General features: G+C 53.6%; 1 protein-coding gene across 2 annotated transcripts in view; it reads left to right on the forward strand.

The window, feature by feature from the left end:
* The window catches only part of LOC133342302 (uncharacterized), a 30,619-nt gene extending 7,316 nt beyond the window's left edge, over positions 1 to 23,303 (forward strand). For both annotated transcript variants that reach the window (XM_061551385.1, XM_061551384.1), the window contains 2 exons: positions 8,637 to 8,696; positions 13,896 to 23,303. In XM_061551385.1, the coding sequence (XP_061407369.1) occupies positions 8,637 to 8,696; positions 13,896 to 14,024 (189 nt within the window). In that variant the 3' untranslated portion in view covers positions 14,025 to 23,303. The remainder of the gene's footprint in view (positions 1 to 8,636; positions 8,697 to 13,895) is intronic.
* The last annotated feature ends 500 nt before the right edge of the window (positions 23,304 to 23,803 follow it).

Genomic DNA, 23,803 nt, shown 5'->3' on the forward strand with positions numbered 1-23,803 from the left:
CACCTTAACAATAACGTGAATCGGACTCATCGTGTGGGTTTATATTTGATCTATAAGATTCGAATGTGCCAGCAACAGTCCTGGTGCGGCTGCGAGTAGAGTTGCAGAGGAAGGACCGGTGACGCCTTTCACCACGCCTCACCATGCCTCACCACATCTCACCATGCCTCACCACGCCTCACCACGCCTCGCCACATAACCCCAGAGCTGCTCCCACCAAGGTGACGATGGTGGTGGTGCTGCTCATCTGCTGCTTACAGCCCCAAGCCAGTAGTGGCATTTCCACGTTCCTATGACCAGGGCCTCCTGGTCTCTGAGCCATTGGCAGACAGAAAGAGAAACACGTGGCGTTCAGGTGTCGTCGTGGCCGTCAATAAGAATTATTGGGCAGGGCACGTCGCTGCAAGGGGCGACCGGCCGCGGGTGGAGACTAACGACGGAGTGGCAGTCCAATCCGAGTGGACGCTGCTGAGAGGACGTCCGCCGCGATGAGCTGGAGCGATGAAATCCGCCCGCGTGCAGCTCATAGGTTGATTGTTGCATCGCAGGATCTTCATCCAGCATTGGAATGATCAAGGTCAATGGTGGTGAAAAGCACGACTTATTCTAAAGCGGGGTACCTATCTTATCGGCCACGGAGGGATTTAAATTGCTCCAAATTCCTTTCCGCACGGTACGAAATGTAGGACTCTTAATGGTTTAATCGACGCTCGTGTTTACTATGCCTGTGCGTAACGACCAGTTTGGCGAAATTAGTACCGTAGGGAATTGCCGAGGGGGCGCTTCGTAAAGCCGAGTGGAGCCACCGCCGCCGTCTTCGTTGTCGTCGTCGCGAGCGAGCGAAATCCTTTCGAGCGAGGGCAGGTGGGTGCACAAGCGCCCAGAGCCTGCGGCGCCTGCTGGTTTTATTTGCTTGTAAAGCCCCATCATTTCCAACGACCCCTATCTCTCTCCGGGCACTGCTGGCTGTAAATTAAGTTTGAGGGGTCTCCTGCTATTATATTGATGGCCATCTATAAAAGCCCAAAGCGTGAGCTCGTGTTAGTTATGTATGGATCGGCAAATAAAACGGTAATTAAAAGATACGCTGTGTTGGACACGGTAAAAAATATATGAATTTGACTCGCCGTAAAATATCTTGCAACACCCGCACGTAATCCGTGGAGGTGATGTGTACCCTATTCTATAGATTATCAGAAGCTCTGGAACGTAAGAATTAACCACCAACCTGTGCACGGTGCCAACATCGTGATACAAATCTGGTCACAACAACAACAGCCGCCGAAAGTGGTGGCGACGTCACCACGGCGCTTGTGCCATGCCAGGTCCACTTGGAGGTCACGTGAAGTGTGGAAGGCTGGCTGCGAGCAGGAAGTCACGGGACAGACCCAAGGTGGTTGTGGGTGTTTCTGGCTGAGATGACTGGCGGATGCACCACCTGTGTGCTCCCCAGTGGAAAATCTGGTCACACAAAAAAAACACACACACACCTACCCAGCTTTTCCTTTAAAACACAGGGGAAACAAATGGGTCTTAACGGCCAACGCTGAAAAATATTACATCGTAGCTCAAAATGTGTTTTTGCATGATGTGGGAATAACTGATCTATTTCTGACACATCTGCCAAAAGGCAGAAAACGTCAGCGTATTCTGACAGAACAGTCGGTAAACAGAAGCAAAAAGAATATTTACGCAAATTAAATAGCAGAACTTGTGGTTTCGTGGCTCTAGCCAGTGGCCCAACGGTACCGTCCCAATTGGAGCTAAATTCAGTGTGTGTGTACGTTCCGCATGTGTGTGCGTGGGTTTGTGTGTGGGTGCGGTAGTGTAGCGGGCGTTCGACACTTCACGTGGCCTCAAGGTGCACATAGCCTGGCACAACCGTCGTGGTGACGTCACCGCCACTTAGTGGCGAATGGCGGTTGTTGTTGTAGCGGTTAGCGCGCTGCGCTATGAGCCTGGCGACCCGGGTTCGATTCCCGCTCACGGCCAACACCAGTGACGATTATCTGAACTGGTCCTGGGCCTCCCTTAAGTCGACTCGGCCTCAAATGAGTACCTAGTGTGGTGTGTAAACATCGCCACTGGGGAGACAAAGGCGGTCGGGCGTGGTGCTGGTCACCCACTTCCTCGTGTACTGTTCCGACCTTCATAGGTGCTCGCTAACAAAACTTGGCCCTACAGTTTGTTATGGCTATACGGGGGATCTTTGTTTTTGTGCATGTGGGTGTGTTTGTGCATGTGTGTGCGAGTTGGGAGCAGGTGGCACAGTCGTTATCGCGCTGCTCTACAAACGGAGTGACACGAGTTCGATCCCTGCTCAAGGCCAACACCAGTGATAATTATCTTAACCGGTCATGGGTCTCCCCTAGGTTGACTCGGCCTCAAATTAGTACCTGGTGCGGTGTGTAAGCATCGCTACTGCAGAGACAAAGGTGTGGTGTTGACAACCCACCCCCCTCGTGTGCCGTTTCGGCCTTCATAGGTGCTCCTCGCTAACAGCACTTGCCCCAATGGTCTGTTAATGCTACACGGGGGGAGCCTTGTCTTTGTTTGCACACGAAACTGTGGCCAACCTTGACCAGGGTGTTTTTATGGCATTCTGTGCATGTGACTGCTGGCCTCTTCGTGGTCGTTTCTGTTGCCCGTTCGTTGGATTTAACCCTTTAGCCCAGTGACTCTCGAGCGTTTTGGTGCCGTTGCGGTGGCCCCCCAGTCGACACGCTTGGCCCACGTGCCCCCCCCCCTCCACCGCCCCCACCCTATTCCCACGACCTTCCAACCCCTGCGCCCCCCAAGGTTACTCAGGCCACAATACACAGAGAGGATCACATGTCCCATAGCTCTAGTCAACGCGGCATTAGTAAGGCGCGTGTTTCATGTCGTACGTTCGTGTTTTTTGTATCAGTAAGCACGTGTTTCATGTTGTGCCTTAGTGAGTTTCATCACCACAACGTGGTGCTGACGTTAGCTCCGCAAATTCTCCGGGGCCGCCGCTGACCCACGTGGTGCATGTCGCGGTGAAACAGTTGCCGTGAACGACGTGTCGTGGACAGGTCTTCGTCTAGCGGTGGAGTGATAGCCACCGCTACAATGCGTAACAAAGGGTGAGTGACCCCTGAACAGGATTGAAATTAGCAAACGTGTCGTTCGGAGCCGAGTCCCCGTGCCGCCGAGCCACCCAACCAGTTGATTGAAGGTGTTCATCACACCGGGTGCCACGGCGCGAGAGCGAGCGGCTCGCTATCGGAAAGGTTGCGAGTGCACATCCTGGTTGGTCGTCGACTCAGCCCATCGTCTCCAAAGGGTCAATGAAACGAGTTCCACCTTGTGGGGAAGTCAACCAGTGGTTGTCCCATGACTAGACTTTCTCTCACCGTAGTTACAGAGGGGTCAAATACTTGTTTCCCTCATTAAAATGCAAATCAATTTATAACATTTTTGACCTGCTTTTTTCTGAATTTTTGTTGTTATTCTGTCTCTCACTGTTCAAATAAACCTACCATTAAAATTATAGACTGGATCATTTCTTTGTCAGTGGGCAAACGTACAAAATCAGCAGGGGATCAAATACTTTTTTCCCTCACTGTATGGGGAATTTTCACCACTGGCTCAGGGCTGTAAACAGGAGGTGAGCACCGCCTCATTGCTCATTTAAGCAGCAGGAAATCGCCCTGGCTTGACCATTTGACCCTCACTAATACACAGCGCCGCCTGGCCAGACCTCGTGTGTAAACAGCGACTGCGAGCGCACGTTAAAAACACAAACAGAGGGAAGGAGGAGGAGAGGAAAAGAAAAGAAGGGAGAGAGAGAGAGAGAAAGTGTTAACGCTGACATTTTTGCTTCAAGGAAGTGTGAAGGCCAGCCCTGCTCGTGAATTCCGCGGCAGAGCGCGTTTGTAGGTTCGGGTTGATTGCCTCCGCGGTGCTCAGAGCCTGGAGATGAATTGAGGGCAGAGTCCACAGCCAGGAAGTCGTCGTTGTCCTCTTGCGTGGGTGATGCTGCTCTGGGGGCTTGAGATGTGGTGGAACAAACATCCGCGGCGTGATTCGCATCGTGCATATTCTTACCGCCGCACGGTTCTGCGCTGCTACGTAACGGTTCTGCGCTCTGTGAAATGTCACGATTTGGGGGTCACGATTTGGGGGTCACGATTTGGGGGTCACGATTTGGGGTCACGATTTGGGGTCACGATTTGGGGTCACGATTTGTGGTCACGATTTGGGGTCACGATTCAAGGTCACGATTTCATGCAAAAATTTACTGATTATTTTCATGTCCAATTTGTATTGCTACATTGACATTCTTAATTCCCAGAGCTGGAATGGATTGCCAAATTAAGTGAATACAAAATGTAATATCATGGGATTTATGTGCAGTCATGAGTGACCGGGCTGAGACCATTAACTAATTAATGTACTCTTTGCTTAATCACATCTCATTCCCCGTGAGTTTGTGGGTCTCTGTGTAAGTCGTCTGTGAATATCTACATCAGTCTGTGTCTCTGTGCAAGTCTGCGTAAGTCTGCGCAAGTCTGTGGGTCTGTTTTATAAATCTGCGGGTCGCCGGTGGCTTGGCTGAGACCGCTAACTCGCTCCGCTTGAGAACCCGGTTCAATCACGTTGCGGCTGAAACCCAGATTCAGGTACAGCGTCTCGGCAGCAGTGCCGGCACGGTGTCTCGTTGAGCCCTGAGCCACCCATTGCCACCTCTCCCAAGTGCATTTCAATCCAGCCCAGAATACGTCCTGTTGTGAACGGCGGCGCTTGTCGTTGTTTCGGGAGTCAGTCCCTCGGCTTGTGAGGATTGCACAGAGCTGCCGCACAGCCTGGGCCCTTGTGGATCTGCAGTAACGCTTTGCCGATTATATATCAGCAACGATTTGTTCATGTTTCACGTGAATGTCCCCTTGACACTTTAATTTATTTAACTTAATGGGATTTTCTTTTTCCCCTTCGCTTAAATTATACAACTGGGAATTATAGAAACAAAATGGGGAAAAAACCGTTTGTTAACGATGTTGACTCTTTGCCAGACATTAGTTGTGCCGTAATTGAATCGCGCGAGATCGGAACGGAGGCAACGGTGATTGGTCCCAAGTGAGTGCCGGCGAACGGGAAATTGGGCGGCAACGCGGCCCAGAGGCGGAAGCGCGCTCGCCGCTCCTTGAAGGGGTTTGGGGTTGGAGCCCGGCGGCCGGCCTGGTCAATACTGCGAGAGTATCGGCCCTAAAATACTACTATTGCTACGCACCATTTGCTTCACAGCGGACGTTCGAAATCCGGTAATGGGTTTTTTTTTATTATAAAGAGCAGTAGGCCATGCGTGCCGGTGTCACGGTCCAAAGTTGCCAAATTCGATAAAAACCACTCGGTTTAATTACATAATTGGGTAAAACTGTGTAGCAACATCACCCGCCTACTGGCAGACTCTCGATTTATAGCGCCGCGCTTTGATGAGAATTGTTTTTATTAAAGGGGGGAGTGGGCTGGATAATTTTGTCCACATTTCCATGACGCCCGAGGCTGAACGGCACCGCATGTTCGGCGCTGCTCATCACTGTGGAGCTGCCACGGCACTGTAATGGTCCGTGCATTGCCCTTGCAATCGAGAGGTCACCCGTTCGATTCCATAGAAGCAATGTGCAAATGTATTCATAATTGGGTACGCCACATTTGGTCGATCAGATCGTATGTGGTGGAGTTATTGTGGGTATTCCCATCGTTTCCAACACATCTGATCAGTGTGGAAGAGTAGACATATTGCCCTCTAGAGCTCCCTCTAGAGTAGAGGTTCTTCCGCCAGCAGTGGCGTTAGTGAACTATTGCAGGGCTGCGCCTGTACCTTAACATTTTTATCCGTGCGGCTTTCTCTGGGCCGAGATGCAGGTGCCTGTAACCATCCCGGGTGTGGTAAGCGGTGCCAAATGTCCCAATTCGGCTGGGACCGGCCCTTTTTCAGAAAGATCTGTCCCTGGTCCTCCCCTTCAACACTTTTGTGAACAGCTGGATTTTGTCGTTGGTTTTAAGCGTCCCCGCTTCGTGCTCGACTCGCGATACGAAAATACAGAAGGACGTGGTTGGATCCTCTGCAATGTCGCACCTTGGCCCAGTTTTCGTACTTTGTCGGATGAGTCAGAGAGCCGAATGCTCTCACCTCTTGTGTGTACACCGTCAAGTCAGAGTGATTTCCTGCTCTCGTGAGCTTTAAGGCATCAGTGTTGATATCCTGTTCATAGCCTTGAACCAGTGGTGGATTTTCCACATCCCTATGACGGGGCGAGTCTCTTAACAGGGCAATCACGATTGACTTTGCCTGCAAAACGTTACTCATATATCGACCCCAGATGAATGATGGGCTAGTATACACTGTGGTGGCACAGGACAGACAGTTGGTCGAATTGACGGCAACGGAGACGCAGAACGGATAATAACAAAACTCTACGCGTGCATCGTTCTGGGGATTTACACACCGTAAATGTCCTCAAAACGGCACGTCAGTGAGACTCATAAAAGAACCAATTTCATCGCGCTGTATAACATCCAAACATTGCTTCTGTAATGTTTCGGTGAAGGAGTGAAATGGCATTGTACATGTTTGCGAGGTTTGTTTTTGTTCATCGCTAATGTACGTTTGTACGGAGCAACGGCTCTTAATGGCTTCATTACCCCACTTCCGTTCTCTAACAATACGCCACTACTCGACGTGCCTCGCCGCACGCGCGTGCGATGAGCCGGCAATCAAATCGACTCCGACTTTCAATCACGCGTCGGGGCCAGCTGGCCCCCCGTGCAAGCCACCGGCGCTACTGCGTGGATAATTAAGTCCGACTGGGTGCACGCGCAAGCCATCGATCACTCGCCGAGCCGCGCGTCCCGACGTGCGTCCCACTCCGAGGTGCAAATAAAACCCCCGCACCGAGAGCGAACCCAGGCAGTCGCCTCCGCCTGGGTTTCATCTTCACAGGGAAGCCGTCGCCGTGGCGGGGTCGTCGGCACGCGGGGCTTGGAACCCAGAGGCCGCCGGTTCGATTCCATCTGCAAGTTGATTAACTCCCCTCCACGTGCTCGCACCCAGCGGTGTGAATGGGTTCGCCGCGGTCGATCGGCGGGCCCGTCCACGGTGGGGTAAAGTGTGGGTACTCCCATCACCTTCCGAGACGTCTGGGCCGGCGTGGAAGAGTAGGCCAAACACCCTCTAGAGGGGCTGTCTAGTGCTCCCTCGCGTGGAGAACCTTCCGTCAGCAGTGGCCCGAGCAGGCCATTGCGAGGGCTGCACCTTTGCCTTTTTTTTATTTCTGGTTTCTCCCGGCGTAAAAGAGTAAAACTGCTGCGGTCGGTCGAGAATTTTCTCTTGTAGAGAATAGAAGCTGAAAATAAGCACACCTTTTATGAGCACAGTTCTGATCTAGTTGACGCAGGCTTACATTCCACTGGTGGGGGAAGGCCAAGGGTAACCATGGAGACGAGCACGCCGTGCTGGTACAGCTGGCCGCGCTCCCTCGGGCTGAGCTCGTGCAAAGCTGCTTCTGTGTGCAGACACACACGCACGTGGATGCATCAGGTGGTGCAGCGGTTAGCGAGCTGCACTACGCTCCCGGTGAGCGGATTTTTATTCCCGGCCATGGCTAACGCCTGTGGCGAGAGAAATCTGAACCTGTCCTGGGTCTCACCAGGCACCAACCCGCACTGAACAGTGTGGTGAAGTACGGCCAAACGGCTCGCATGAGCGAAAGGTGTGGGAAAGCCTTCATCCAGCAATAGATTGAAAAAGGACTGTCAATTATTTTGGTTGGGGGCCATCCATTGAGTACGTACGCATGGAGGGGGGAGGGGGGGTTAACCCAAATGTGTATGCTTGCGTATGGGTAGTCTACCGGGCGGTGGACTCGGTTTTATTAAACACGTTTATATTATTAATCCTTGATCGTTTCTGCATGGAATAAATATCGGCCGTTCTCTAGGATTCGGGGGTGGGGGGTGTAAAAAGTACAGCGTGTGTACAGGGAGGGGAGGAGGGGTCAAGTTTTGACAGATTTTTGCGTACGTGCTTAATGGATGGCCCCTTGTTCTATACACAGCGGACACACACACACCGTACTGTGCCGTCAGCTCTTCTGGGAATAATCGTACCAACTGTGCCAACTAGGGCCACATGGCGATGCTGTTTGCCCGGCACCATCACACTTATAATTAGCATCATCTTCAATCATCGTCATCTTTAATCATCATCATTATCTTACGTTTTTTAATGGAAATTCTCAAAAGATGTCTCAAGACATTTACTCGATTGCACCCCAACTTAGTGTTGGGCTGCTTCTTTTTTTAATATTTCAACTTTTCTGAAACGATCGTCGTTGTTCATCCTAGAGTATCTTGTCATGCCTCTGAATGACCTCACAGGCTTGGGTTGCATTCGGCGAATAGAAACCACGGGGGGCCACACACCACTTGTGCTCATCGGCATGGCGTAGCCGCACACTCTCGGTGGTACGTGGCAGACAATTTGCGACGTCCGTGTCGTTTGACGACGTTGGCGTACGGCGTGCGCTGTCCCCGTCGTGAGCGCGCGACGGCCGCCCGTCGCGCCTCTCGCTCCGCGCCCCCTAAGCCCTTCGTTTGTCGCTGTTTTGCAGAAGATGGCGTGGCGCAGGCAGTGGGGCCACGGCGCCAGGACGCGCATTCTCAAATTCCGGGTGAGTGTCTCTCCATCTCCCACCGCGCGTCGTCGGCGCGATGTCCGACGTTTCGCTCCGCGTGCTGGGAGCTTCTTCGGGAGCCGAATTGTGAACGGCGCGCCGCGTCCATGTCACGGGATGAAGGGTCCGTTCGGAAATCTCGCACGGAGAGCGGTGTGCCCCCGCGCGTCAGGATGGAGGAGAGGTCCCTTCGCAGGACTTCTCCTCTTGAGTACTCGAAGAGGCCTAGACAAGAAGCGATTCGTGAATTTGAACGACATCGCCGAGTGGGTGGGGGTGGGGGCGGGGGGGGTTCGTGGGGAGGGGGGGGTGAAAGCTCATGATATGTCAGACTCCAGGGGTCTCCCGTTTTGATCTCCCTACGCGGCAGCTGAAACAATGGGAACGGTTTCTCAACTTCCCACCCCCCCCCCCCGTCCCACCGCATCTGTCCACTCGGCAGCACAAATGGGTTAATCACAGTTGATCGGCAGGTCCCGTGCGTTGGGGCAAAGTGGGGACACTCTCACTTCTTCCAGGACGTACTGCCAATTCTAAAAGTGCAGCCAAAATACTCTCGAACGGGGCCCATGCGAGCTCGCTTAAAAGGCAGAGGTGCAGCCTCTGCAATTGCCTTCTCACGCCACTGCTGGCGGAAGTGCCTCCACTGGGGGGAGCCTCGCGTGGAGGCCTTCACCATTTAGCGGAGGCCCTTCCTGCGGCGGCGGCGGTGGTGTGAGCGGGCAGTTGCAGGGATGCGCCTCTACCTTTTTAACGGCGCGTGCGTGCGATCGCTACTGTCTCTCTGCGTTGGCTACGCGCCCCCGCGGTTTGCTCGCCACCCGGCACGAGGAGCCGCTGTTAATTTGCTTGGAGGTGAGGCCCCTATTTATATGCAGATGATGCGATCGCAGTGGGCGCACGGAGCTTTCTATTGGGAGCAGTGTCCGTTTGCTCGGCAGGCAGCCAGGCGTCCAGGCGTGCGTCCAGGCGTGTGCGGCTGGCGTACGTGCGTACGTGCATGCGTCCGCGAATGCGCAGAGCAAATAATAGTCCCAAGACCTTTGGTCCTCGAGTTGCTGATAGCAGCAACGCTTGACGTCATCCAATTGCAATCAAATTATTTGTAATGGTTTATGTCTCATTGTCATTGTAAAGCCGTCGCAAACGCGGCGTAGTTAGTGTCTTGGCAGCCGTAATACGCAGGAGCAACGTAAGGGTTTATATTCTAGAATAAACCCCCATCGGTTGGAATGATGTGCCGGTGTAGTAAAAACTTACTGTACGCTTTCGAAGTAATTTGGCAGATGTTGGAAAATCTTGGTATGCGATGCCGGGCGAATGCTCTTACACGCTATTACAATTTTTCTCCTTCATCGCCGACACTTTTTACTTGCAATGGGATTCAATGGAAAAAAAAACCATGCCAATTGGTATGAAGAACATTTAACTGGAGGCCCGTAAAAGAACTGTGGCCCCGCCGTGGCGCTCACAGCGGACCGAGTGCACGTGGGCACGCCGACCTGGCTTTTGCGGTGAGAACTCGACGGCGAGTGACCTGCCAAAACTTTGGGCCCGCGAGTGTCGCGTGTCAAGTTTCCGCGTTTCCCTCCGGGATCCGTGCAGGGCCCCGAAGTCGCCTCGGCGAGGTTACCTTTCCTTGAGAAAGCAGGAACGACAGATTTCTTTCGGGTACCGCGCGCCATCACGGTAGAGCGCTACCACCGCGCTTAGATGTGAAGCAGGCGCCGTTCTCCCTGGCCGCCTGGAGGTTTTACTGTGAGACAAAGATCCCCCGTACAACCTTAACGGACTGTCGGGGCAAATGCTGTTAGCGAGCACCTTTTGAAGCCCGGCACGGCACACGAGGGTGTCCGTGGCCAGCACCGCGCCCAGCCGCCTTTGTCTCCCCAGTGACATGTTTACACGCCGCGTCCGGGTACTCATTTGAGGATAAGTCGACCTAGAGGTGGCCCAGGACCGGTTCAGATAATCGTCACCAGTGTTAGCCCTGAGCGGGAATCGAACGCTGGTCGCCGGGTTCGTAGCGCAGAGTGCTAACCGCAACACTACCGCTCCCCACTTACTGTTAGACCCACGCACGCACTCCCACACACACTGTGTACGTTATATCATGGCACCTCCCTTGCCAGTATCAACATATAAGAATAGGTTTTACCCTTTCTGGCAATAAAACCGGCGTTAAGATGTTAAAACATCAAACTAAAACCTTTTGCAAGGAATCATGTCTGCATTAACCACATATACTTGTAGTGAACATGCAAACAAAACACGTGCTCTGGTAGTATATGCATTTGTCTTTTAAACTGATTGGTCCACAACAGAGACAGCCTTCTTTAGAGCCTCTCTTGTGGACCAATCAGTTTCAAAGACAATGCATATACTACCAGAGCGTGTTTTTTTGTGTGTTCGTGCTCACCCCAACTGTGTGTGGTTCACGCAGACACGATTGCCTGCAAGAGGTTTCAGTTCTTGTATTGTGTACGTTATCCTGCTGGAAATATAGCGGCGGCGCCATCGTCACGTTTCCTCCGAGATCAACACTGCCGGCCGCGGAGTGAACCGTGAGCGAGCCGCGATGGGGCTCGTGTTTGCCTTTTCCCCTCTTTACCCCTTTGGGGTTGTTTAGCAAGGCCTCTGCTGATGAGACCCTGGAGGTCGAATCCGATCCAGAGTTTGCTTGCTTTAAACAAACGCTGCTGCTGGATAATGTTGGCCTGAAAACCCGAGAGGCCGATGGGCTACAAACTGAGATCTGTGTTTGCGTGCGCGGAGACGCAGAGTGGAGTTCTGCTGTTTGCTTTCATCCTGTGGCAGATGAGTCACGGTCATAGATCGGCTCATCGACCCATACATCCATCCAGTGTCCATGTATACACTCTGTTTAAATGCCGCGAGAAATGTACAATAATACCACTTCGGGGAGGTTTATGCAAAGGAGGTAGAATGAAGAAGTTGGAGCCACACCAGGCTTCACTTGTATTGTCAACACGGCAATGGAGGCGAATCTTTAGAGCAGTGATGGGCAGCCTGGACGGGTCGGTGAGCCACAGGGGCGGCCCTCCTTCGCCCCTGGACGCACCGAGACGAGGCCACCGCGAGGCCCACCACAGGACGCAGGTTGCCCACCCCTGCTTCAGATGGGCGATGCGCGCGTTGAGAAGAGACGCAGACGTTGTGATGAGCAGGGCCGCGGGAGACCCCGACGGCGAGACGGGATGAGATACGAGGCCGGTGGATGGCACTGGAGAAGGGGGCACGGAATGGAAGCTCGCAGAGAGAGAAAAACCCCGAGCAGTAATTGGACTCCTGGCTTAGATGGAGAAGAAAGTGGGAAGTTTAACTTGTACCCCAGAGAGAGAGAGAGAGAGATCTGTCTCTTCCTCATTGTCGAATGCCTCGGAGCACCTCACCTTGAGGTATGCGGGCTGGAAAATTGAGCGGCGCGTGAGTGATATGCAAAGCGAAAAGTTCTGCCCTTGAACACAGCCGCACGGACGCGAGTTCAATAAAGAAAGTGCAATGTGTGCACAGAGCAAAGGCTCCTGGCTGTAAAAGTGGCAGCTCCCCCGGCCCTCCTCGCAGCTTCGGAATGCGTGTTCGACCGGTGGCACGGTGGTTAGCGCACCGCACGGCCATAGCTAACATCAGTGGTGAGTGATATCCAAACGTGTTCTGGGGCCTCAGGCTAAAATGAGTACCTTGAAACGGTGCGGTGTGTAAACACCAGCACCGGGAAGACAAAGGTGGCCGGGCGTGGTGCTTAGCCATGCCACCAGCTTGCGCAATGCGCCGGCCTTCTTAGGTGCTCGCGAACAGCACATGTCCCAAAAGGCTATGGTAGGCTACCCGGGTGGTCTTTGTCTATGCGCACAGCTGCTAGGAGCAAGATAGCAGTAATTCCTGGGAGCAGCGCAGCGGTGAGTGGTGGGTGTTTGTGGCGCATGGCGTTAGAGATCCAGAGCTTTGGCAGCGACATCTTGCGCTGTTGGTTAGACCCCCTTCTCTAATCAGCGGAGGCGCACGTGTCCGCGTGTCTGTGCGCGTGCGGGTGTGTGCACGCACGCGTGCATTTGTGCGTTGATGCGTGCGGGGGGGGGGGGGGCTTTGGTTCGGTAACCGACTGTCGCTTTGACTCGATCATTCAGATGTGGAGAACAAGTGACAGAGGCTGGAAACAAACTCTCTGAGTGGGTGGTCTGAATGTCAAAGTGAACCACACATTCAGTTCTTTTGAGCTGGTGGTCTGGGTGAGGCTGAGAGCTTTTGCAAATGCAATGCTGCGGTGCACAGCTTTGTGTGCTGTGAAATCTTTTTGACTTCATTATCAAACCTGTCCTACCAGCTGGATAAGGGCGCCGCCCCTCCCCACGCCGCCGTGGGGGTCGTGCAGGTCGTGCGGGTTGTGGGGGTCGTGGGGGTCGTGGGGGTCGGGGAGGTTTACTGACCATGCTTCACCATGCCAGTCGGCGCGGGTTGGCGAATCCACAGGGCGCAGACGCGGGAGCATAGACACACAGTACAACACATTTCGCTGCAGTGGGTATTTCTCGGTGGGCGCCAGGGCAATATCGACAAAGTGACAGGAACCCAGCTTTCATGTAAAAACAATTCCAGTCTTCACGTTCGCCGTTTGGCCTCTTAATGTTTTGAACAAAGAAGCAGCGATGCTCCACCGGTTCTGGTTGTGCAGGTGTGGTCCCGGCCGCCTTTCCTTCAATGTTCGTTTTCCACGTTCGATCCGAGTTTTTAAGACCTCTGGGCAATGCAATGCTCGTACAGTGCATTGCATGAAAATAACCTCGGCTGTCGGTTTCCTTTGGACTGCTGACGGCTTCAGCGCCACCGCACTTGGTGGCACAGCCATCGAGCGGCACAGGCGGTGCAGCGGTGCCACGGCCCGGAGGAGCCCGGGTGCCAGGCGACGAAGAGGGGCGGGAATTTGGACCGGGTGGGTGAGGTTCGGGGGTCCTTTCGTTCCTCGCGCCAGGGCCCATGCCAACCGCGCTCCAGCACTCGTCACATGCGCGCGGGCGCACGCACGGCACCGTGCCATGTCTGTAGGGCAGCGGACTCACGTGGCGCAACTTGAGAAGGCTGATCGAGGGATTAATAGCGTGTGTGTGTATGTGTGCGCGTGTCTTGGGTGTGTCCTCTCCTCCGCCCCCCCCCCACATCGTCAAAACCGTGGAGCAGAGCATCGGCGGAGGCCCCACGTCCCCGTGTTGCCTGGGTGACACTTCGGTTTTTGCGTTCCGCCCGCCGGGCCTGCTGGTGCCCGTCAAGCCCGTGGCATCTGCGGAGGGGCCCTCCTGCGCCTACTGATGGCGCGGCGCACCCTCGCGGGCCGGGTCCGACAGCGGGGCCCTCTGGATGGGTTTCCGGTGTCTCTCGCGCCCACTCCCCCTGATCTGCCCCGGGCCACGCCCCCTCGTGGGCTGCGGTGGAACAGTCGGTGACCATGCGGTGCTGTCGGCCACCCGCCCACCCCCCGAGGGGAGCGTGCTGGGAGCGGGAGATCGTCTCGTCAGGGTTATTGTTTGGAATTGGAGACGCCGCGCGCTCGGCTGCGATCGCCGATGCTTCTGTCCGGCTGTGCGGCCGCCGCGGGGCAAGGGGACGCTTCCACAAACACGTCAAGGATTTGTTTTACTTCGCTCTGCCTTCACCCGGCTCGTGTTCAAATCTGACGGATACACGCACGCACCCCGCTGTAATTTATTTTGCTTTCACGTGTGGCTTTTTTTTTTGTTTCACTTGCGCGAGTTGCCCCTCGCAATCAACTCGGTGCCCCGTGTCTGTCCGCGGGGCCATGCACTTGCTAGTTTCCCAAATTACGCGAATGCGAATTATTTCCCCAAAGTAATCGGTTGGAGTCGCGAGGTTCGCCGTCTCCGGAAACCAAACTGTCCAAGCGTTGCGATGAACTTGCGTAATAACCAGAGAGAGGTGCAGAAAAAGCGGCATTCGGAGTTTATTTTACACGACTCCTTCGCTCCGTAATTATCCGGCCCCGTGGCCTCTGGAGGGAGAAGTTGTGCGGCTATGCGCTCCGAACGGCGTGCGCCAAATTGGAGGCCAGGTCCAGGGAGGGGTTCAGATCCAGGATGTTCGGCTGCCTGTGATTGAACGGGGTTCTCAAGCGCAGTGGGTTTATAGTTTCAGGCCAGTCACCGATGACTGAACAAAAAGCCCCATCACATAAAAAAAAAAATCTGCACTTTGGCAAAATTTCTGCTCTGAGAATGAAATCTTATCGGTTTTACCGTTCATTGCGATGAACTTTGTCCTCATGAGACAGCGGGTTGGGAAAGTTCTGCCCTCTGCTGTGTGGACCGGAGCTCACTTGAAGGGTTCTCAGATGTAGCTCTGTGAAATCCACTTCTTGTGGGCTGTTGTCTTACGTGAAGGGTTCCGCTGTTCCCAGAGGTCAACGTGTTTGTATTACATCTCGTGACGCGATACCAATGACTCAATCGAGGTAAACTTGGTTTTTAGTTTTTTGGTTATTGAGCAAGTGTCCAACTCACCCCTCACTTGGCTTCTACGTCTCCTCTGTGTCTCCGTCTTACCTCGTGCCCCTCCTCAGCGTGGCCTCGTTTGCACCACAACCACGCTCGCAACGATCCATGACCAGCGCGTCGATTGTCAAAATCATTTTGCGGAGACTCGGGGACCCTGAATGAAATCAGCCGCTGTGACCTTGCAGTTTGTAATTGTGGCAGTGCATTGTCTCTCTGATGAATTAACTGCACACCATGCCACATCACGCTCTCTGGTTTGATCTTTTTAAAATTCGCGATGAACTTCGGGCACCCATCAGTCGGTGACCGCTCGCCATTCACGGTCTAACATTTGGCTTATTTCCGCATGAAGCTCTGGCATTTTCCAATGTCTTGTCTTGAGTCGGACGTCCTAAGCTTCTTTAATAGAATGTTTCACCGAGCCGATTATCTGCTGTGCGAAACGTGTTGCCTGTGCTTTGTTTGAACACGACGTTATACTACCCTCGGATATTATAAGCTGTTTATTTTAAGCGCGGCGTTCGGTTGAATCAAAAGGCAGTGAACGGCAGAGCGGAAGCGGTACTGTTTGAGTTTTAGGATCCGACGAGAGAAGGAACGCTCCGATAACGTTCGAGACTTTGGCGTATTTGCAAAGCGCGTACGGGAAACTGGGTGGCGCTCGTCAACACACTTGCACAAGGAGCACAAAACAAAAGATTGTTCGGCGCGCAAGCGGAACCGGTGGGTGGGGAGGGAGGGGGGGTGTGAAGCACAATGGAAAGAGAAGGCTATGATTTACCGCGGACCGTTTTTCAATCTCACATTCCGTGAACCTCGCACCGCTCGCACACATTCCCGTCCGGGTTGAAGGAGGTGTTTCCTGTTTACAGAAGAGTTCGCCGCAAAAGCCGGGAGACGCGTTTTCTAAAGACTCGCGCGACGCCGTTGAGCCAGAAGGGCTGATAACCTGGTGTTGGTGATTGTTGACAAATATTCTTTAGAACCTTTTCAGTCGCTTTGTGGCCTTGAGTTTGGTATTGTTCCGGGCAGGTTCAGTACAACCGGACTTTGCATATGCGTTCATAAATCGGTGAACCGGAAACGTTGCAGTCTTTCATTTTATTTCCTCCCTCCACCGGTGAATTTTCCGTGTTTTTGTTCTAACCTTCATGACATTTGTACAAACACATCTGTGCAAAGGTTTTAATGTCGCCGTGCGATGGCTACTGAAATTGGGACGGCTTCGGCCGGACTCCCCCCCCGCCCCCGTCCCCGTTTGGCGGTGGCACGGCACCTCGGCCGTACATCGGCCGAACGTTGGCCAGTCCGTGCAGTCTCTTGTGCGTCGCGAACCGCTTCGTGTCTTCACGCGTTACGCACGCTGCGCACAAGAGCCCATGTCCCAGAATGAACTGCAGTTTCTCGACGGGGGCTAAACGCTTCTGTGTTGATTATTGTTGCTGAAATCTGCTGACGAGCGGATTTTTATAAGGAAGAGATTTTACTGCCGTTGCTGTTGGACGCTGCGTCGGAGAGCTGTCGCAATTCCGAAATATAAACCTCTTGCTTGCCCTGGGGCCAGTGAAATGTAGGCCGCAGCAATCCGCAGCTCCACAGTAATTTAGTTGCCAAGAAAACGTAAAATACATGTGTATTGCAATGGAACTTAGGAAGTACCGAAAGTCGTAACACAAATATTTCATAATGAACGTTACGCATTCCAGCACTTTAGAGGTCGCATGTTTAAGGCTGACGGCGTCGTGATTTTGGTTTTCAATTTGCTGACGGTGTTGATATTGATCTTGTTGTTGATGTTGATCTTTGCGCCACTGGGGCTTTAGTGGCGATGATTGTAGAGGATGACCCCGGGGCGTGGGCCACCTCGTGTCGCCGGCGCAATGGTGACCTTTGCGGTCGGTGGCCGAAAAGCCCCGCGACCCGTTTGCGTGAACCACATGACCCCGACGTATCCTAGCAGCTGGGCCCGCACTCCACTCCTGTCCACACCCCGAGTGTCTCCCCTTCGGTGGCCAAACGACCTGCTTTGGCCAGAACAGGGCAGTGTCCCCCTCCCCAAGCTTTTGTGAAAATCTGGATTTTGTCGCCGGTTTAAAATGTTCTGGGGTCATGCCCCCGACTCGTGATGCCAGGCCAGTGGCAAAGGCTCCATTAGCAGTGGGAGGGGTTCTCTGGACAGTGGGAGGGGCTACGTGCGTGGGGGGTGGAGCCTATGGGAAGTAGGTGGGGGCTATGGGAAGGAGGCTTGAGCCATTGGCAAACTTGAGCCGGTGGGTGGTGGATCAGGGGCGTTTATGCAAAGAGAGAATTCCCTGATGGAGAGAGGGGGCCGCCAGCCCCTCCATGTGTCCTGGTTGAGCCTCCCCAAGGCTCAAACGAGCATCTGGCATAGCTCCTCATCTCTGTCAGCCACCACGAGACGGCAGTGTAAATTCCACAGGCTGACTCCTTAGGGTATTCGTGGGTCACTCATTTTATTTATCCCTGATAGATGATGGTTAGATGTGAATCCCGACAGGTATTCGAAGCACATGCCAAATAGTCATCGAGATTTTCAGAGAGACATTGATTGTTTTTTTGGGCGGGGGGGGGGGTGAGGTTGGATTTTGCGTCCACAGAGATGGAGCAATGAGGGTTCAACTCGTGTGCAAGGTTAGATGGCTCGCATCGCGAGGCCACACGAGTGATGGCGATGACTTGGAGAGGCCTTCACCCTACGGTGGATAGATCACAGCTGATGGACGATAAGGGCAACGCCTGCTTTGCGTCCTGCGCACGTCTATTCGGTGGCTGCTGCGCATCTGCGCAAGCCGGATTGGCTATTAATATTTAACTGATCATTGTTAAGAGTAATTGTTAACAGTAATCGTTGTTCATGAGCGCAGGGAAGCCCAGAGGGGGGGGATGTGGACAGAAGGGGACATTTGCTGCGGGCGTTACACAAACGAGGGCCCGCAACAGGGGCATGTGGGTAGTGGAATCAGGGAGGCCCACGTGGCATTCCACCCCGGGCCTCCAGGAGCCTGCGAGCAGCCCGGGCTGAACGACACTGCACGCACGCGGCCACGTGAGAGCGTTCCTCGCCACGTGGCCTTCTCCAGCCAAACGGACGCTCTACGGCAGAATTGACGGATCATGCCAGCCGGGGTAACGATGGTTGTGTTAATGAGCGACTCCTTGATCAGCATCGCTCACACGACAAGACCGGATTCTCCTTTTAATTACGATTAACAAAATTGCTTTATTATTCCAAGAAGACGTACCGAGGTAGGGTTACACGCAAGGTAGGTGCCTGACCCAAACCCCCTAATCCTGAAGCTAACTTGGTTGAGGGCGCTTGGTTGGCAGACAATGGCAGTGTGGCCTCGTGTCAGGAATGGAAATGTGAAGTGAACGCGAGCGGCGAATCTGCCCTGCGGATTCATGCGGCAGATTTGTTGGGGTCCGTCAAATGGTGCGGGAGTCGAATGGGAACGCAAAACGAGCGACCCTCGGTGTACTCGAGTTGTTATGATGGTGACGTGTATAATTAGCCAGGAAAACAATCCACGTGGTCGGCTGGCAATGCTTAGCTTTTACTCGTGCACACAAGTTGGGGCACCGCCCCCACCACCCATCCGTCCAACAAGGGAGGCGTTTTGACCGCAGGGCGGAGATCGTAGCCACAGCAGGAGGTGCTATCGGGGATTAATTTGCCACCGAAAAATAATCCAGGTCTCTGGTCGACTCGAGTAGGCTTTGCGACTAATAGCTGTAGCAATAGCAGCGATGGGTATGGTGGATGTTGGTGGGCCGGGGTGTGCGAAAATGTTTCCTGGACTACCGAGCCGGGGACAGAGCCCGGCTGCAACCAACGAGCAGGTGGGGGGGGGGGGCAACGGAGCGGCCCGTTTTGTGTGCGCGGCTTCAGTCTCCAGCGTGACACGGCGAGGGTGGTGGCAAAGCGGTCGCCACACCGCTCGCCGCTGTCACATTGGGGGGTGTGGGGGAGAGACGTCTCGGTCCGGTCTGGTCTCGAGCGTTCCCGTTCGAAATTCGAACAAGCGCTAATCCACGTTCACGATGACATCGCCGCTTTCTCCGATGAACACTGCCGAGTGACAGAATGAATACATTTCGTAACAAACTTGATTTGGAGATTTCGTGACTGCAGGAATTACTCTTTGGTTTTTTTGGTAAAGTCACGTCGAAATAATTTTTATGATTATTTTTTCTTTCTACGTGACTTTACCGAAAGAACCAAGGAGTAATACATATCGTAGCCTGACGTTTTGGGCAATCAGCCTCTGCTCTGAAGATGAGCCTTTGCCCGAAACGCCAGTTTGCAATGTGCTGCAAATAATCTGTCTGTAAAGTCACACGCTTAACTCTGTGCACCCCAAAGTCTGCCACGGACCTCAGGTTGGCAACACACCAAGGGCGCAGCGGGAACGCACCACTCCCATCATTCCTCGCTTGCATGGTCATGTGGCCACCACATTGCACGTGCGGTACAACGCTTCTCAGCCTTGCCCAGACCTCCAGCTCTAGAGCTGCGTGTATTGCCACCCGTTCTTACTGAGCTTTGTCAGTTTGCGTCATCAATCGCGTTGTTGGTCTCCTGCGTGGGTTTCCGACTTTAAATCGCATGCGCCACTTCGCCCCGTTGTCACAAGCACCAATTCGCTGCGATGCTTTGCGCTGAAGTAACGGCCCCCTTTGTGCGTGAAATGCGCCCGAATTGAGTTGAATTCGGTGGCGACCTGGGCGCTGCCTAATTCGCACGGCGTTGCCTCGCGATCGTGCGGTCGTCTCTCGCACAACCGTCTCCACCGTGACCGCTCATTTTCAATTCTCTACGTCCGGCGAATTATTCGTACACTTTGGGCGGCGTATTCCAGGCGGAAAATTGTCTTGCGTTGACGACGCACTGTGCCGAGTCTGTGGAATTTCGTTTCCACGGGCATGTGTACACTCGCTCACAAAAAAATAGAACAAATTCCTGCCGTTACCAATCCACCGACGGATGAGAGAGGCCTCGCCACGCCATCTCGGCCACGGGTTATTTTTTGTTTGTTTGTTTCGTGACCACACTTCACGCTGCTCGGTGGAGATTGGGGGCGTGAGGGCAGGGGCAGCGCTGATAGCGCTTGCCACCGATGGCTATAGCCGTGGGCAGGAATCTAACTCGCCCGCTTCACTGTGCAGCACGCCGAGCACTGGAGCACGTACTTAAGGAACACACTGTATACATGTATATACATACAGTACGTACTTAAAACGCTGTGCAATGAACTGTTGATATTCGATATTATGGAATGCGCCTCGAACACAACATTATCGTTAAAGCGTCGTTGTGGGGAATGTCGAGAACAAAATAAATAGCGCTCCTCGTAGTTTGCGTGTCCAAAGCAGGACCCACGTCTTATACAGTGGGTCCTTGCCGATTGACATCGGGCAGTGCACCAGCATTGGTTTGAGCAAGCCTGACTGCTGATGAGACACTTGAATGCTGATCCTGGCCTAGAGTTTTCCTTGTGCTGCTCATGGAAATGCACTCCACGGGAAGCCCTGAGGCCCGATGGGTTTCGTTGGAGAGGCGATCGTGTGAAGAGAGAGGCGTTATTTGTTTTGTACCATCGCTCGGTCATGGAACCAACTCGCTCATCATCAGCGCGTTGGGAGCTGCCCCGCTCCGGGCTCGAGCTGCCGTTGACAGGCCGTGAATGTTTGGCCAAGGGCCTCTCGGCGAGTAGTTTGTTGGTCGACCGCATCCCTGTAAAGGTTACCGCTTTAATTCCACGCTCACCGCTAGTGGCTTAACGACCCCCCCCCCCCCTTCCTCCTCGCTCTTCACCAACGAAATCACCAATGGACTCCGTCTTATTTTATAACGCCCCCCCCTCCCCCTTGAAACAGACTGCAGAGGCAAGGTTCACGGCTTGACAAGGCTCATTCTCACTCGACCTTCTCTGAGAAATGTCCGCTTACATCTCTTTCGCCACCACTGACGAAAATCACCCAGGCACTGTTTGTCAACGTGTGAATCTGGTCCCTGGACATAATGGCCTCTTTTCTGGTCATACACCTTCATCCAGCAGTAGTTTCACCATGGCTGCTGCTGATGATGAAGATGGTCATCGTGAAGAAGACCTGATCATGATGATCTCTTCAGTGGCCGAGGATCACCGCTCGAGTTTGTTATGGACTGGTTGACAGAGGACTGTGGCTGTGGACCCGTTTGTCAAGTTTGGTCAGCTCTGCCTATTTCTGTGCAACGATATTGACATATTCTGAGCAGTATCGATCTCTTCGGCATTTGCATGTTTGTGATCCTGCGCTCCTCCTGACGATATAATTCATTCGAGTCTTTTGATTTTCTATCGAATTGCTCAAAAAGGCAAACGTCAGCGGTCTCCCCTGCTCAGATAAGCGAACTGGCGATGCCCTTCTTCGTTCACGGCTCGAGAGCCGGCGGTGTAAGTTTCGCATTCCCGTGGCAGGCAGCTAGTCCACTGTTTACTTCCCACAAACTCGTGCTGAGCTCATCGACCTGAGAGAGGAATGTGTTATGGGCTGAGTTGACCCCTGGACCAGGATTTGAACTCGGCCGTGGCACGGGCCGGATTGTGCGGCCGGGCTCGAGCGTGGGCAGAGGAAGGACTCTGCAGGAATCGGTTTTGGGCGGTTCGATCGCACTCCATTACACGTGACGCGAGACGCGGCGCACGCTGGTAAACGATGTTGCGTCAGCGGCGCTGGATGCGTATAAAGTATATTTTTTCACAAGTTCAGCGCTTTATTAGTAAGGTGCCCTCCCTTGACGAGCTGTTGGCTAAAATTAGCGCGTTATCGGTCATCGCAAATGTAATGGGAGTCCAAGCAATTATACGGAGGCAATTAACTTTCGTGTAATAATGATGACAACATATATTTTCTTTCGTAAAATGGCACCGTTTGCTTTTCTTTGTTTAAAAAAAAAGTTGTATTATTCCGTGATGTTTATAAACATTGTAAAAATAAAACAACCCAAGAGGAATTCTATATTCCTCTCTCGGACAATGGCAGGCGGCTGCCCGCTGCTGCCAAGTTTATCGCTTCCCGACGGCGAAGTTGAGCCGGTCCCCTGTGGGATCCGCGGCCTCTGTGTGATCACGGCGGCTACGCCACACAGCTCCAAACGCTGCTGCCACCGTCAGCTCACCGTCTCGCAGTAACCGACAGGTATTACAAAACAAACTGCCGCAAAGAGGTTTACAAAGTTACGGAATATCTGGCAGTAGAGGGATTTTCTTTTGTTGGTCTGTGTTCACGCCTGTTTTGTCATCTTCGTCGCCGGTGTAACCTAGGAATGCGTCGTTTTATTCGCACGTGCCGTGCCGTGCGTGTCCCGTACATTTCCCTACAAAGACGGGCCGTTTTATAATTGCTCCAAGGTGACGTTTGCTACGACGATAATGGCCGTATCTATAACAATAAAATAATAAAACTGACGAACTTTAAATAAAGAGCTCCCCCCCAGCAATAAAGACGGAAGGCTCGCGAGTGGCCCGGGAGAGAGGCCGTCGTCACCTCCCGATGCAAAGTTCAAGGCGGATGAATGGCAGCGGTTTCTGCGTGGAGGACCGACTCCGGCAGAGGACCGACTCCGGCGGAGGACCGACTCCGGCTGCGAACGCGGTCGCTTTGAACGATCGAATCCCCTACAGCGGGGTTACCTTGCGTGGCGTGACTCGTGAGCGGTGGTCCACACAGTCGCACAGACCTCACCACCCCCCCCCCCTCGCCGCCGTTATCAGGGTGGCTGTGTTGGTGGTCGACGACGCTGTTGGGTGGACAGCGTCGTGGGGAATTCCGCGCGGCTGTCGTGGGCATTACGGGACCGACGCGCGCCATCGGAGCGCTGCGTCTCGGTACGCAGCAGAGGCCACTGGCCTGCGGCACCGTGCGTAGACAAGTAGCGTGTGAATGTCTGTACATTTCTGTGAAGCTGTTGATAGTCACTGAAAACAACTCAGGCTTTTCCCTGTGCCTACTCCACTATGATTTGTTTTTCCTACTGGACTCCTTGGGTGTAGTCTTAATAAAGCAACTTTCCTCACTCTGTTGTTGTCTTCCATCATTAATTTTTCCTGCAATTATCTGATGAGCACTGTACACAATTATCTACCCAGACGTCTGACCGCTGTGTAAAAGTAGGCCAAATGTCCCCGAGTGGGGCACTGTCGAGCTGTCTTTCGTTGAAGCCCTTCCGCCAGCGGTGGCGTTGCAGGGCTGCACCTTTACCTCTTACCATGAAGTGTACTGGAGCTTTGTGGACAGTCTGTGCACAATCCACCAACCCGTGGGTTGCCCTGCACGGGGAGGCTCCACGCTGGCGCACAGCGATCACAGCGGCCAGCCGTACTCCGGCCGTACTCCGCTCCGCTGTGCGCTGCCGGGCGAAGTCCCCCGCCCGACTTGAAGTGAGAGGTCACAGGTCACGACTGCGCAGGCCGGTTGGTGTCAACTCGCTCTGCCGTTCTTTCAGAGAGGCCGGTGCACTGCGTGGGTGATGTCCGACTCCGTCGCTCTGTCGTCCGCCCTCTGTTCACATTGCTG

Source organism: Lethenteron reissneri, chromosome 14 (genome assembly GCF_015708825.2).
Source record: "Lethenteron reissneri isolate LAM-NWPU_2019-01 chromosome 14, ASM1570882v1, whole genome shotgun sequence".
Classification (NCBI taxonomy): Eukaryota; Metazoa; Chordata; class Hyperoartia; order Petromyzontiformes; family Petromyzontidae; genus Lethenteron; species Lethenteron reissneri.